This window comes from Priapulus caudatus, unplaced genomic scaffold (assembly GCF_000485595.1).
Source record: "Priapulus caudatus unplaced genomic scaffold, Priapulus_caudatus-5.0.1 Scaffold2275, whole genome shotgun sequence".
In the NCBI taxonomy this organism is placed as follows: domain Eukaryota; kingdom Metazoa; phylum Priapulida; class Priapulimorpha; order Priapulimorphida; family Priapulidae; genus Priapulus; species Priapulus caudatus.
Window position 1 is genome coordinate 13,121 of NW_014579336.1, and position 13,603 is coordinate 26,723.

The window sequence follows — 13,603 nt, forward strand, 5'->3', positions numbered from 1 at the left end:
TATAACGGCTTCCTCCTCACCTCCACCGACGCGAAAGACGCGGCAGAGGATACTCCGCGAGAGCAGGGGTTATCACGTGGTGTGCGGCCGCGCGTGGCGTTGGCATGACAACAGGCTCGCAGACGCCGAGCTAGATCGTGGGCAGTGTTTCACGTTGACTGACCAGTGGACCAGGTGGGCAAGGAGTTACGGACACTGCCGGACGTCAACGGCCAAGTGGTAATAACGGGAGCTCAGACACGCGCGCACACGCACACACACATACGCACGCACACACACACACACGCACGCACGCACGCACGCACGCACACACACACACACAAACACACACACCCGGACGTCACACCCGGACGTCACCCCCGGACGACACACCCGGACGTCAACGGCCAAGTGGTAATAACGGGAGCTCAGACAGGCGCGCATACGCACACACACACACATACGCACGCACACACACGCAGGCACGCACGCACGCACGCACACACACACACACACACACACACACACACAAACGAAATTACACAGGCACGCACGCAGACACGCGCGTTGGCTATTCGTTTCCAATCGAATTACACCGCTCGGGCACAACACAACGCACTGCCCATTGACTGCCCCCGCCCGCCATCCCCGCCTGTTTATCCCGCCACCTTTAACACTCTCTCTACGTTATCTCTGCAGGTGAGCAGGTAGCCTCGCGTACAAGAGTCAACCCGCAATGGACATCTACCTAAACGCGACGTTGGACGTCGTCGTCGCCGACAACAACGCCACGCTCGCCGACGACGCTGGCGACGTCGCCGCCGCCGTTGCCGCTGCCGCCGCCGCCGCTGCCGCCGCTGCCGCCGCTGCCGACTTCGCGCGTTTTTGGACTATCCGCAGGTTTATCTTCCGCTACCTGACGCCGGTCGTCGTCGCCCTGGGTGTTGTCGGCAACACGCTCAACCTGGCCGTGCTCTGGTGCAGTAAGGACCTCGTCTTCGTACCGTACGTCTACCTGCGCGGACTCGCCGGAGCGGACCTGTGCATGACGATACTCTTCGGTAGTTACTATCTCACGCAGGTCTTCATCCACAACTTGGACGTGAGCGTGCATCTAGCGCGCTTCCGCACATACGTGTACCTCCCTGGTTTCAACTCGCTGGCTGCTGTCAGTAACACCCTTGTCATGATCGTCACCGTGGATAGATGGTGGTCGATCTGCCACCCGCTGCGCGCCATCGCCTGGCGGTCGTTCGCAGTCGCGCGCGCCACCGTCGCAGCCGTCTACGTCCTCTGCTTCGCGCTGCACGTGCCCGAGCTGTTCACGTACACCGTCGGCAGGTGGCGCGACCTGGCGACGAACAAGACCTACTACAGCGCCGACTGGAACTCCGACATCCACAAGACGGGGTTCTACCGCATCGCCTGGCCCTGGTCAAAGGTCATCCTCACCAAGCTGCTGCCGATCGTCGTTGTCATGGTGATGAACCCACTCATCTTCCGCGCGTTCTACGTCGCCGGACGCCGCCGCCGCCAACTCTCCGCAGCGCAGACTGGCTCCGCCGCCGACCTCCGCCAGCAGGCCGAGCAGCGCCACCTGACGGTGCTGCTCATCACGCTGTCGGTGACGTTCGTCGTCTGCGTGGCTCCCCAGGTGGTGCTGTCGCTCGTCGACCGCATGGTGCCGCAGCAGCAGCTCATTACCAACTACGACTTCCAGGTGTTCCGTGACGTCGCGAACTTCCTCGAACTCGTCAACGTCTCCGTCAACTTCTACCTGTACAGCGTCAGCAACGCGAGTTTCCGCCGCGCGCTGTGCGGGCCGGTCGCCGGGGCGTGCCGCGCCGTCTCCCGCCTCCCCTCGCGAGCCTCCACGCGAAGCAGCGAGCTCCGATGGGCGTCGGGAACCGACGGCGTCTATGCGATCACGCTCCCCGCCATCGCTGCTGCGGCAGAGAAGCGAGGGGCTAGTCCAGTGAGCAGCCAGTCGCATTCGACGACGATGAGCGCCCTCTAACGGGGTCCCGAGGATGGATCCCCCTCGCTCTCGCTCTCTCTCCCTCTCTCTACACACACACACAAACAAATAATAAAGCATGCAATGCCATGTGTACTAACGCTATTTCCAAATCAACCTTGATGTCGAACCAATGTTGGGCCTGCAGAGCAACAAAAGTTGTGGTCCGTGACTGAACCTTTACACACTTCCTACTGTTTATGCTGTTTTGTGAATTGTTGATTGATTAGTTGTGATACCATGAATCCCTCACCTGTGTTATCATCATTGCACACGGAACAATCAGCATCTTGGCGTAGAAAAGTTGGTAGTCAGCCAAACTCAAAAACAAGCATGCACCAACTCTTCTTCCTGTGAGATAAGCGAAAACTAAATTAGCACAATCTAAATGTATGAATAGTTTAAGATTCACAAATTGAAAAGCAGATATTTACATTATTTTTCACAATGACCATCATTTTCATTAAACAGTATATTTTTTAGTAATGCAATGGAGTATCTTATGAGCCATGAAATATGGTAACCTAAGGCTGGAATTGTCCTTGTTCTCTTGGCAAAATGTCACATCACTCACAGTCACAGTATCATTTAACCCTGATTCTGCATATAATAACACAATTATTGCATGGTTATTCAGGTCAAATGTAGTTTTTTATGGACCTCACCACGTTTCCCTTTCAACTAGGAAATAATAGTAATATATACATACACACACGTAAATATAAATATATATATATATATATATATATATATATATATATAAACATAGTGCTATAAACACATAACATTTTCGCTCACGTAAAACTCCTGGTTTTCTATAATGCATAACACTGGGCTATGTACTACACATCTCCAGCAGATGTCATACCTTTGCATGTCCACAGGAATGCCATCGCGAGAAAGAAATTGCTGAAGACCGTCGTCGTGAGCCCAGCACATGAAGCGACGGTGTATGGGTTGAACAGGTATCTGTGAAACGCACAGACAAACATCACTGACAGGCAGGTGGACTCAAGTATAAACTGCCAAGATTAATCACTATTTATTGCTTGATCATATGACTGGCTGAAAATGTCCAGGTCCAACATAATATAATATAATATAGTATAATATAATATAAGCAATCACTCGGCGTACATAACTAGGGTACAGACGACAGCTCTGCGTAGCTGTCTCTCGTTCAGTAAGAGCGTCTCCGTGCCAGCCGCATACGTGTGCTCCTCTAACTTCTGTCGTTGCAACTAAGAAAGAGAGAGGGAGAGAGATAGAGAGAGCGGATTTTGATAGTCATATGTTGCTGATCGTTGGGACTAAATTAATTAATGAAAATTGATCAGGAGTATATAATCTTAGAGGAGTTTGACACATATTTTTCCGCGTTTTAGTCAATTGTATCTTTTTGATTACGCCTTTCTACACATATGTAATATTGCGGATAGTTGGGACTAAATTAAAGGGACAGTAGCCTCTAGGATTTTACTGCATGCAGCTGTACTTACTGTATAACAAATCGTCTATACCCACACGTATTTGTTACCAGATACCTAATTTAATTGTTATAATTAATTACACATCAACGCTACGAAATTTGAACGGCGCCATGACACCCGCGACCGTGCTGCCACCCCGAAAAAGTTGTATCTTGGACAATTTTTTTGCACGTTACAGACCGAGGGCTAATCACAAAAGTGCAATTATATTTATACCTAAATCCTTAGGGCAAATTTATCCATATTATTACTGAAACTATATGTCGTTAATTATAAGATATTACAAACCTTTTGCTTTTAAATGAATAAATAAGAAACACCCTCAGTCTGTAGCCCTTGGCTGGAAAGTGGTTTTGCGCAACTTATCAGATCGTGCGCTTTGAGTGGCGCCACCGTCGTTGCAATCAAACTGTAGTCGTTAGTTTTAAAACATTAAAAAAAAGTATTTTCTAATGGTGATTGAACCATGACACTTTTTATGTAGCGTAATTATAACCTAAATTAGGTGAAAATAACCCTAGAACCTAGAGTAAACTCTCCCTTTAACTATTGAACATCGATACATGCCAATGTACACGTAATTATATAGTACGGAATGGCTAACATCGATTATTATACTGATGTAGGATGATAGTGTAACAAGTGTGGCACCACCTCTTGGCAAGACACAGAGATACCTACCAACATTTTGGAGTTCAGGGCATCCAAATTCCAATGTAGGAAAATTGCAGTAGAATATGTCCTGATGCAGGACAAGTGACTGAACAATGTATATGTTCTACAATAGAATCCAAAGATGAACTGAACGAGTCTCTATTATTATACGTATAAACATATTCATAAATACCAGGACATATACGCTACACAGCTGATTTTTCACAACATGCTATTTTATACTTACCAGATATCTCCCAAAGTGCACAGCAGCAGATGAGAGTGCAACTGCAGTGAGCACGTCTACTATCTGAAATAAAACCCGATCAAATAACACCTTATAATAATAAAACTGTACGTAATATGGAGCAACTATCATAAAACTAGCTCTACTGGGATGTGCATCTCTAACAGAATTATTGGTGACTACTTGTATTGTCCTTTAACTATTATTGCACACAGATATAGACACATATATACATGGTTTCATGCCTTATTCTTACTATATTTAGAGTGACCATTAGGACTTAATGAATAAGTATGCATTTAAAATGTAACAAAACAAAGTTTCATATAAAATTTAAGAGCTTTATGGAGCAGTTTCATTAAACAAACCATGAATATGATTGGAATCCATTCTCTGAAGTTTTTGTGAAGAAAGTGAAAACCCACCAGGAACAACGGTTGCTGAAACAAAATGCCAAACAGAATTGAATCACGTACAGCATTTAATGTAGTTAATTGAAGCAATTTGCAGAAGTGTGAAATACAATTGGGAGACGACACTGTGGCACTGAACCAGCAGCAACATCTGAATAGCACCAAACTTCTTGTTATAAAGAAGAATATAATGCGAACCTAAATACGCATGTTAAACCTAGTAATGTGTAGCTATGTTATTTTTCAATAAATCCTTGAGAGCTGTACCAAATGTGGAAAATAGTTTTGCAGTCCTTGTGTTTTGGAAAAGGCAGGCGAGTGAAAAATCACACACCTTGGCTTGCCGAGGTGTGTGATTTGCATGCGAGTGCCCGCAGGGCCTGAGGCAAACTAGGGGGGTTCGGGGGCCCCCGTTCATGCCCTCCGGAAAAATGTTTAAATCTAGACTTCATGAAATGCCATTTCCAGCATTTTGGGATAAAAATTAGCTCTGCATTTGTACTCTTAATTTTCATATTTTTTAGGTGATCATCATGTTAGATTTCATCTAACAAAATATCAGTTCTTGAACATGTGGATAACTTGAATCACACATTTAGCATGTTTAGTCAAAAAGGAACAATACTCCATTTTTCAGCGTTTATTTGTGATCAGTAATGCATGCCAAGTTGACCCGAAAAAAACTACGAGACGCTACATTTGATGGGCTGTTTCTAGAAATACAACCAATCACATTCGTCGTTCTAGAGCGCTTTGCGACTGTTGTAACGGCCAACCAACAATTACTTCCCGAATGACGTCTTTTAGCGTATGGCTCGCGTATGATAGACCGGACGGTTTTGGTTTTGGTTTTGGGTGGGTTCGGGTGCAAAGCAGTCAACGCAGGCAGTAGGCTTTGTGAGTTACGACGGTCGAGAGTTGTTTATACGGTTCAGTGTGTAACGGAAGAATACCAGAGTCAACGATACGTCAAGCTTTCGTCTATGGTCATCGTCGTTATAAACATACATGTGAACCGACTTCCGGCAATGTCCGTGATGTTTACAACAGTTTGCGTTTATCTTCGAGTTTATAAGTTGAATTAATGAAAGATAAAACACGAAGCGAGGTGTGCGTTTTGATAATGCTTAGATGCGCATTTTTTCGCACTTCTCCTGATCAATCGAGGCGCGCGATGGTGCGCGAGCGCGATCGCGCACCTTAAAACACAAGGACTGGTTTTGTTTACCACATTATACAGCCAACTGTCACAGACTCATGACAATGGTATAAAACTGACAATAACATATAGTTCACCAAAAGAAGGTATTTACAATAGATATATGACATATATCATACTTTATTATACTGTGAACATTACCTCATGGAATGCATCCCCTGAGTAAGGGTCAATACCATTGTCATATAGAAAAATACCCTCTGTCACTGCAAAAAAGTAATATCATGTCAAACTCAGAATAAATCACTCAATAGGAAAAAAAAGCCAACAACAATTCGCCACTGATCTACCACAGTGTGTGCCTACCAGTAACTGACCGACGAGGTGATTAATTCTATGGTGAGACAGTCACAAGCTGACTAGGAAGAAAATGATTAATCCTGTCTGATTTATATATAAATAACTTATTTTTTCTACTCGCTATAATCTGTGGTCGGTGGTAGAAGTAGAACGGGGTGCTTGGCAACACCAAGGAGCTATATTATTATAACATATGTATAATAATATAGCTCCTTGGGCAACACTGTCACTACACTGTAGTCTACAGCTGTAAACAAACACATCTTTCCCGCAGGGTGCAAAGCATCCGGGCACTTTTAGAATGAATTGATTTGAAGTTTGGTTTGTAGTTGGCTGGTTCGGAAAGTGTAGTGAATAGATTGTAAGTCCTCGAAGTTTCTTGAATAGTTTTGCACACGGACCGGAAACAGCAGAGTGGGCGGCAAATTGTAAACGTTAGTAAGTGATTTCAGACGTCTTGAATAGATTGGAAGTTGCATAAATTAATTGTAAATAAAAAATAAAATATTCTACCCCAATGTTAGAGACAGTGCCATCTTCTGGTGAACAAACTGAGACTCCAGAAGATAACGCACACGAGATGGGTGTGGAATCACATTCACCCGGTCCACGGACAAGCGGTCGGGTAGTGCGCAAGCCGTTGCGTTTTTGGGATGATATTGATAAATGATTATTGGTAGCGAGTAGTGTGGTTAAAGTAACCAGTGCTTTGTGGAAATTTTAATGTGTTAATGCATAGTGAAGTATTGCGTGACCAGGAAAAAAGAAACGGTTGTATAAGATTATATATTATTCGATTCTCAGATATGTTTTTTAAAATGTTCTACATTCAGTTGAGTAACAGACAATCTCAAAAGGAGGGAGATGTCACGATAATATCAACACTGAAAACGACTTGTTATTCCTGATCTGTGTGTGTGTGACTGTGTGTGTGTGTGAGCTGGTTGTGTTATTTTGCGGCTTGTTAAATAAATGTGTTCTGTTCAGTTAAAGTATAGTTCGTGGTATCCTGAACGCGACAGGTACTATACTTAACCAAATTTAGTGAGAAATAGAAATACTTACTGAGAAATGAGAAAATTGGGGCCAAAAATTTACTGTTAACCTAGATTTGGAGTACCCCATCACATCAGGGCCCTCTTGAATGTACTGGTCACAAAATAAATACATTACAAATATAGTTTACACTGTTAAATGATGTAAGGCATTTGCAACATATAAATGACAGTGTTAAATTACAACTACTGGTGGATGCTATGGTGGATGGCGACTGCAGCGCCACTCGTTTTCCGTTTAACAGTATGAAAAACGAAAAACGAATTCGTATTTCCTTTACCGTTTATCGTTGTTGTGCGAGAAAAACGGAAAACGAATTCGTTTATCGCTTACCGTTTTTCGTTATCGTGTATGAAAAACGAAAAAGGAAATAACTACCCTTTTTCGTTTTTCGTGTTTTGTTTTGAAGTAAGAAAAACAAAAAGACGGTATATACACGGACCCCCCACACCCTCTCATACCCACACTCTGTCTCCCAAATGCCCTCACTCTAGCCCTCCCCTCCTCCAATAATCTCATATACACACTCTTTCCACACTCATACCCTTGCCCCCCCCCCCACAGTCTCCCCCCATCCCAACGAACAATTCAATACTCGCGTTCAGCCCTCGGAACCTGCAGCGGTGAAAGCAGCAGACCCTTCGCCGTGCACGCGACGAAAAACGAAAACATAGGTGGCGTCACTTACACAAATCCGTACGTGGAACGGACGAAGTTCCAGGAGCCCATCATCGCGTGGGAACAGTAGAACAGCGCTGCGAGGACCCCGAGAAACAGAATCACCGTCTTGGCAATCGACGACAATGCCCTGCTACTTCCGTACGAGCGCGGCAACCGCATCCCTTGCTCCACCTGCCACGGAAGGAAGAAATGGCTTCACTGAAACCGTGGAACTGGAACTGGAAACGGGAAGGAGGAAATGGTTTCCGAGGAAGTCTTATCGGAGAGATGGAAGAAAATTTCGTCAGTGCAAGTATTTATAACTTATTTTGGATCTAACTGAGATCAACTTTATTTTCATGGAAATGGTTTCGCTAAAATCCGGAAATGGAACTGGAAATGGACAGGGAACCCACGGTGTGTCACTTATCTGTTCAACGTTCTTAGACATTTGCAATGAATGGTTGCATACAGTCGCACGCACGCACGCACGCACGCACGCACGCACGCACGCACGCACGCACGCACGCAGGAACGTATGCACGCACACACGCAGGAATGTATGCACGCACGCACGCACACACACGCACGCACGCACGCGCACACAAATTCACAATACTGAGGTGGACATGCAGTAAGCAATCGTTGCTCTGCATGACCAATAAGGTCACGCTATAAAAAAAAAAGCCATGTCCATGGCATCTTGGCAGATGTCGCCCACTGTCATCCGTCGAAACGCATCAACTCTGTCGCAGTCAACGTAACCCGCAGTCGACACGTGCAGAACCAACACGGCAAATTACCAGTTTATGTTGCTTTCGTAAACTTCAATATGTACTTGCTCTCCAACACTCACCCCCCTCTAAAGCTTTCACACCTCCAAACTCTCGCTCTTCCACGCTCTCACCCGCTAATACACTCGTTTACCCAATTGCTTACCCCTCCAATGTCCAGTGTCAGTGCCAGGTCCTGTGTGCTGCAGTGGCTAGGGCGAGTGTAGTGTCGTGACCCGAGAAGAAGAACACCCCTCCAATACTTATACTCTTAAGCTTTCACCACCCTCAAAACTCACACACCATCCCTCGAGCGTGCACAACCGTCCCAACTCTTAGACGGCTTTTAACAAGTGACAAAAGCTTTGTATATCAATGCTCTAATCCCCCAGGGTCCGTGTATATACCGTCTTTTCGTTTTTCTTACTTCAAAACAAAACACGAAAAACGAAAAAGGGTAGTTATTTCCTTTTTCGTTTTTCATACACGATAACGAAAAACGGTAAGCGATAAACAAATTCGTTTTCCGTTTTTCTCGCACAACAACGATAAACGGTAAAGGAAATACGAATTCGCGTTTCGTTTTTCGTACCGTGAAACGGAAAACGAGTGGCGCTGCAGTCGACTCGGCGGTGCCATGCATATTATGTCATCCATCATAACATCCACCAGTATCCCAGATGTTTGCACACGTATTCAGGAAGTATGACATGCGCGGGCGTTTTTGCGGTGCAAATGTTATAGAAAAATATAATCGGATTGTTCAGATATCAAGTACGCCTCCACGCAATCCTCCCTAACAAACCCGGTGGCATCTTTCCGCATCTCTGCATGCGGTCGTGTCAGACTACATGCTACTAACAGTAACACCAAGGAGGGGGTTAAGTATATCAAACATTCACAGCTGCTTGGCTTGCACCAGGAGATGAAAAGTGCGATGACCTTACCAGGCCTGATTTCGCCATTACAACATGGCATTGATATGTTGCGCCACATACTGGTCGTAGTCGGGGTTCCTGGTCTATCGTGCGCAGGAGAGAAACCACGAATAATAATGTAGCAGAGTATGCTCTATGTTCTGCGTTGAAATTAGAAGGGATATTATACAACTTGTAGCGTGCCCAGCGGTGCGATGCAGAACACGCCTCATTTAGCTAACCATCAGCGCGTTTCATACCCAACTCATTTCCGGTGATGCACTGTGGAAGCTTTCTCCTGGCAATGCTGAGAGCTGATAAACTGGTGGCAGCACCTAGCGGACGTAGCCCGCATTCCCGTGATGGATCAAAAACCAAGGAACAGTCCTGTGACGTTACAACCAAAAAACCACACGCGTCACTGTATTTACGGGAATTATTAAAGATCGACTGGAAAAAATGTTAGAAGACGCAAATATTTTGGGGGAGTTACAGAATGGTTTCAGGAGGGATCGGCGCACGGGGGGATAACCCAATGCATTCAGCAGGCGAAACATGTAAGAAAACCATTATACCTTGCATTCTTGGACTTCAAAAAAGCTTATGACTGGGTGGATAAAAATAAATTACTAAGGAAACTAAGAAAGAAGAATAGGTTGGGACTGTTTCAATCGGATTGGATAGCATCTAAAGTAGGTCTGAAGCAGGGTTGCCTTTTATCACCAATCCTGTTCGCATTGTTTATCAATGAATTGTCTACTAGGCTCGTCACAAATGCAAATGGATTATGCATTGGAGGCAATAGCTTTCTTGGAATGTTATACGCGGATGATGTGGTTCTGCTAGCAGAGAATAGGAGTAAAATGGAAAGTATGTTGAGCATTACCGCAGACTTTGCAGAAAATTTTGGAATGGTTTTTGGAGAAAAGAAATCCCAAATCATGATTCTCAATAAGCCGATAGAGGAGCAACAGGGTGTCTGGAAGGAGAGAGAGACAGACAGAGAGAGAGAGAGTGAGAGAGAGGGAGAGAGAGACAGACAGAGAGAGCGAGAGAGAGAGAGAGCGAGAGAGAGACAGACAGAGAGAGCGAGAGAGAGAGAGAGAGCGAGAGAGAGAGAGAGCGAGAGAGAGAGAGAGAGAGAGAAAGAGAGCGAGAGAGAGAGAGAGAGCGAGAGAGAGAGAGAGCGAGAGAGGGAGAGAGAGACAGAGCATTTGCCTCTTCTAGGATGATTAGGGCCGTAATTAGCATATAGTATATATCCGTCGTATTGCACATCGTGTGGTTATACGTACGATGACGAATAGTTAACGGCGAAGCATCCGCGGAAGGCTTCCCCTAATGGTTTCGCGAGGAGCTGAGGACCTCTCTCTACAAAGAATACGGCCGTCTGTAATACATAGCGCGAGCTCGTAACGATGGTAAATAAGCGGCAGAGTTTCTAGTAGAACCCGTAACGACATTACCGTGGCTTTTAAGAGACCGATTAGGAACGAGTTCGGACGGATACGGTTTGTAAACACAATAGTCGGTTATACGGTTTGTCGTTGATGAGACCCGAATACGTTATTTCTACGAGAACGATCGATATTTCCCACACACAAGATTACCAGATCGATCAATTAATCAATCAATCAACCAATCAATCCATCGATTGACGGATCAATTGATCTAAGGTTTGCGTTGTGTGTGTGCCAATCGTCGGTGTGGCTTAAGGCGTGTCAGTTGTCGACGTTCGGCTGCTATCTGACAAGATACTGGCAGACTCCTGCCACGCACACCGCCAGCCTCCAGACTAATTACATCAAATTACAGCAGCTCTCGCTAAGATTTAATGAAGAAGGCTTCGATGTGCACTGAGTAGCGAGCGTGGTTTAGTTAAAGATCGCGACGTCGGCGCTAACCGAATTTAAGAGCGCGTGCGTCGGCGAAACTGATGATTGTGTGTTTTGTGTGTAAAACAGGGATTTTAAAAACGGTGACCTGACCCCACGGTCCCACTTACACACGCGCGCTCCCCTGCGAGTATCACCAGGGGGCGTGACGGTTCATAGAGCGGCGCGGAATGCTGTCGATTTACATACTAGACGCGGCGCGCATTCTAATTAATTAATTAATTCTCGCAACTAACTAAATCAAACCCCGTTAGTGCGTTTGCGCATCTACGACATATATATATATATATAGTAATAGTAATAAATATATAGAGACATCTAGCTAGTATATTATTTCTATGGAATCTACACGCGCGCGTACGGCACGCGTTATTATGAAATGTGTTTTGCGTGCGGGAGCGAATACGCGCCTAAAGCCTGGCGCACATTGCCGAACATTTTCCCGAACAAATGTTTTTGTCTAGCAATGTGCGGGTGGACAATTGCTGAGCGCACATTGCCGAACATTTTGCAGCGAACAATCTCGTGGCGCCGTCTAGTAGCTGTGTTGTAAAGAGTCACGTGATCGGCGCATGAGTTCACACGGACGTTTTTGGCCCGAGCCTAATTAGGCCCGTGCCAGATTTGGCTCGAGCCGAGCGTTCACACGGACGTTTTTGGCCCGAGCCTAAATAGGGCCGAGACAGATTTGGCCCCATCGAAAACGTCGGACCAGGCCCGAGCCATATTCTGCAACTATTTCGGCCTTAGCCGCTGGACTAAGAGAGATTGAAGATTATGTGTGAAGAAGCTCTCTCTCTGCTCAAACATGAACATAAACAACGTAGTTCACATCGGGGCGACACCCAGATCAACACAGGGTTGTCCAGTTGAAAGGCCAGTGCTTAGCTTTTGCCAATATATAGACAGATATAGAGGCATATTATATTATAGACACGCAGATGACAGTCTGTGGTGTCACACTCGTCTGGTTTGTTTTACAAGATTTCATTGACAATATCTTTAATGCAAAATTGGTATTTTCTCTCCACCCTGCCGATAAAACGTCTATATAAGAGTAAAGTTTTACAAAACGTGTAGGAACGCAGCATATAACCTATTTATTTCGAACGCCATCGCTAAGAAACATCAAAGCGGGTATAGCGCCATCTACCGTCACAAATTGTGTTACATTTTGGTTTATAAATTATTATTGCGATATACAGATGGCAACCGTGTGCTACCGTCTAGAAAAACTCATACGAAGTAAACACTTCCATGCCTTCCTTCCTTCCTTTCCATTCCATTTCCATTCCATTTCCATTTTCTCATTTCCCATTTCCCATTTTCATTTTCATTCCTTTGACAAAAGTTGTGTTATGGGCAGGGAAACACCATTGTCACGTGGTATATAGCAGCTACGTGGAATAAGCGTATCCTCTCAATCTTACCTATGATCTTACACCTTACACATCGGGAGCTCCGCTTTTAGGCAGTGCCTAAATCTGAATATTGTAAAAACGATCATTTAGGTGATCATTTGATCAGGGTAATGCTATCCCCCGGGCGTGGAGGGAGGTGACCGCAACGTGGCAGCACTAGTGTTAGGATTAGGGTTAGGGTCAGGGTTAGGTTTAGGGTTAGGGTTAAGATTAGGGTTAGGGTTAGGGTTAGGGGTAGGGTTAGGGTTAGGGTTTTTGCATCATGATATCTGTCCCCACACCATAGATTAATTTTTGTGGATCACAATGCCTATATATAGCGCTGCGATATATATATATATTCAGTGGTAGGGTTAGTGTTGGAGGTCTTGTAGTTAGAGTTACCGTTACCGTTAGGGTTAAAGGCTCACAATGCGCATCCAAACGCTAATTTCTCCAGTACTAGACTAGCAAATACTTCGTGTCATGCATAATCACACTACCTTATGACAAAATAAACTCTAGTTGCTCCCATTTCACTGCACGTTTGCTTAAAACCCACAAGAAAGAGGTGAGAAAACTG

At 45.2% G+C, this 13,603-nt stretch overlaps 2 protein-coding genes across 2 annotated transcripts in view; one reads left to right on the forward strand and one right to left on the reverse strand.

The window, feature by feature from the left end:
- Positions 1–1,024: 1,024 nt before the first annotated feature.
- Positions 1,025–1,996, forward strand: LOC106818484 (probable G-protein coupled receptor AH9.1). The gene has a single exon (XM_014823184.1). It carries the CDS (start codon positions 1,025–1,027, stop codon positions 1,994–1,996), a length of 972 nt encoding a protein of 323 aa, XP_014678670.1.
- Positions 1,997–2,222: 226 nt separating this feature from the next.
- LOC106818485 (phosphatidylinositol glycan anchor biosynthesis class U protein-like) overlaps positions 2,223–13,603 on the reverse strand; it is a 13,014-nt gene continuing 1,633 nt past the window's right edge. The window contains exons 2-7 of the mRNA XM_014823185.1: positions 6,161–6,225; positions 4,756–4,827; positions 4,388–4,450; positions 3,134–3,237; positions 2,865–2,965; positions 2,223–2,347 (exon numbers count right to left, since the gene is read on the reverse strand). Coding sequence (XP_014678671.1) covers positions 2,223–2,347; positions 2,865–2,965; positions 3,134–3,237; positions 4,388–4,450; positions 4,756–4,827; positions 6,161–6,225 — 530 coding nt within the window. The remainder of the gene's footprint in view (positions 2,348–2,864; positions 2,966–3,133; positions 3,238–4,387; positions 4,451–4,755; positions 4,828–6,160; positions 6,226–13,603) is intronic.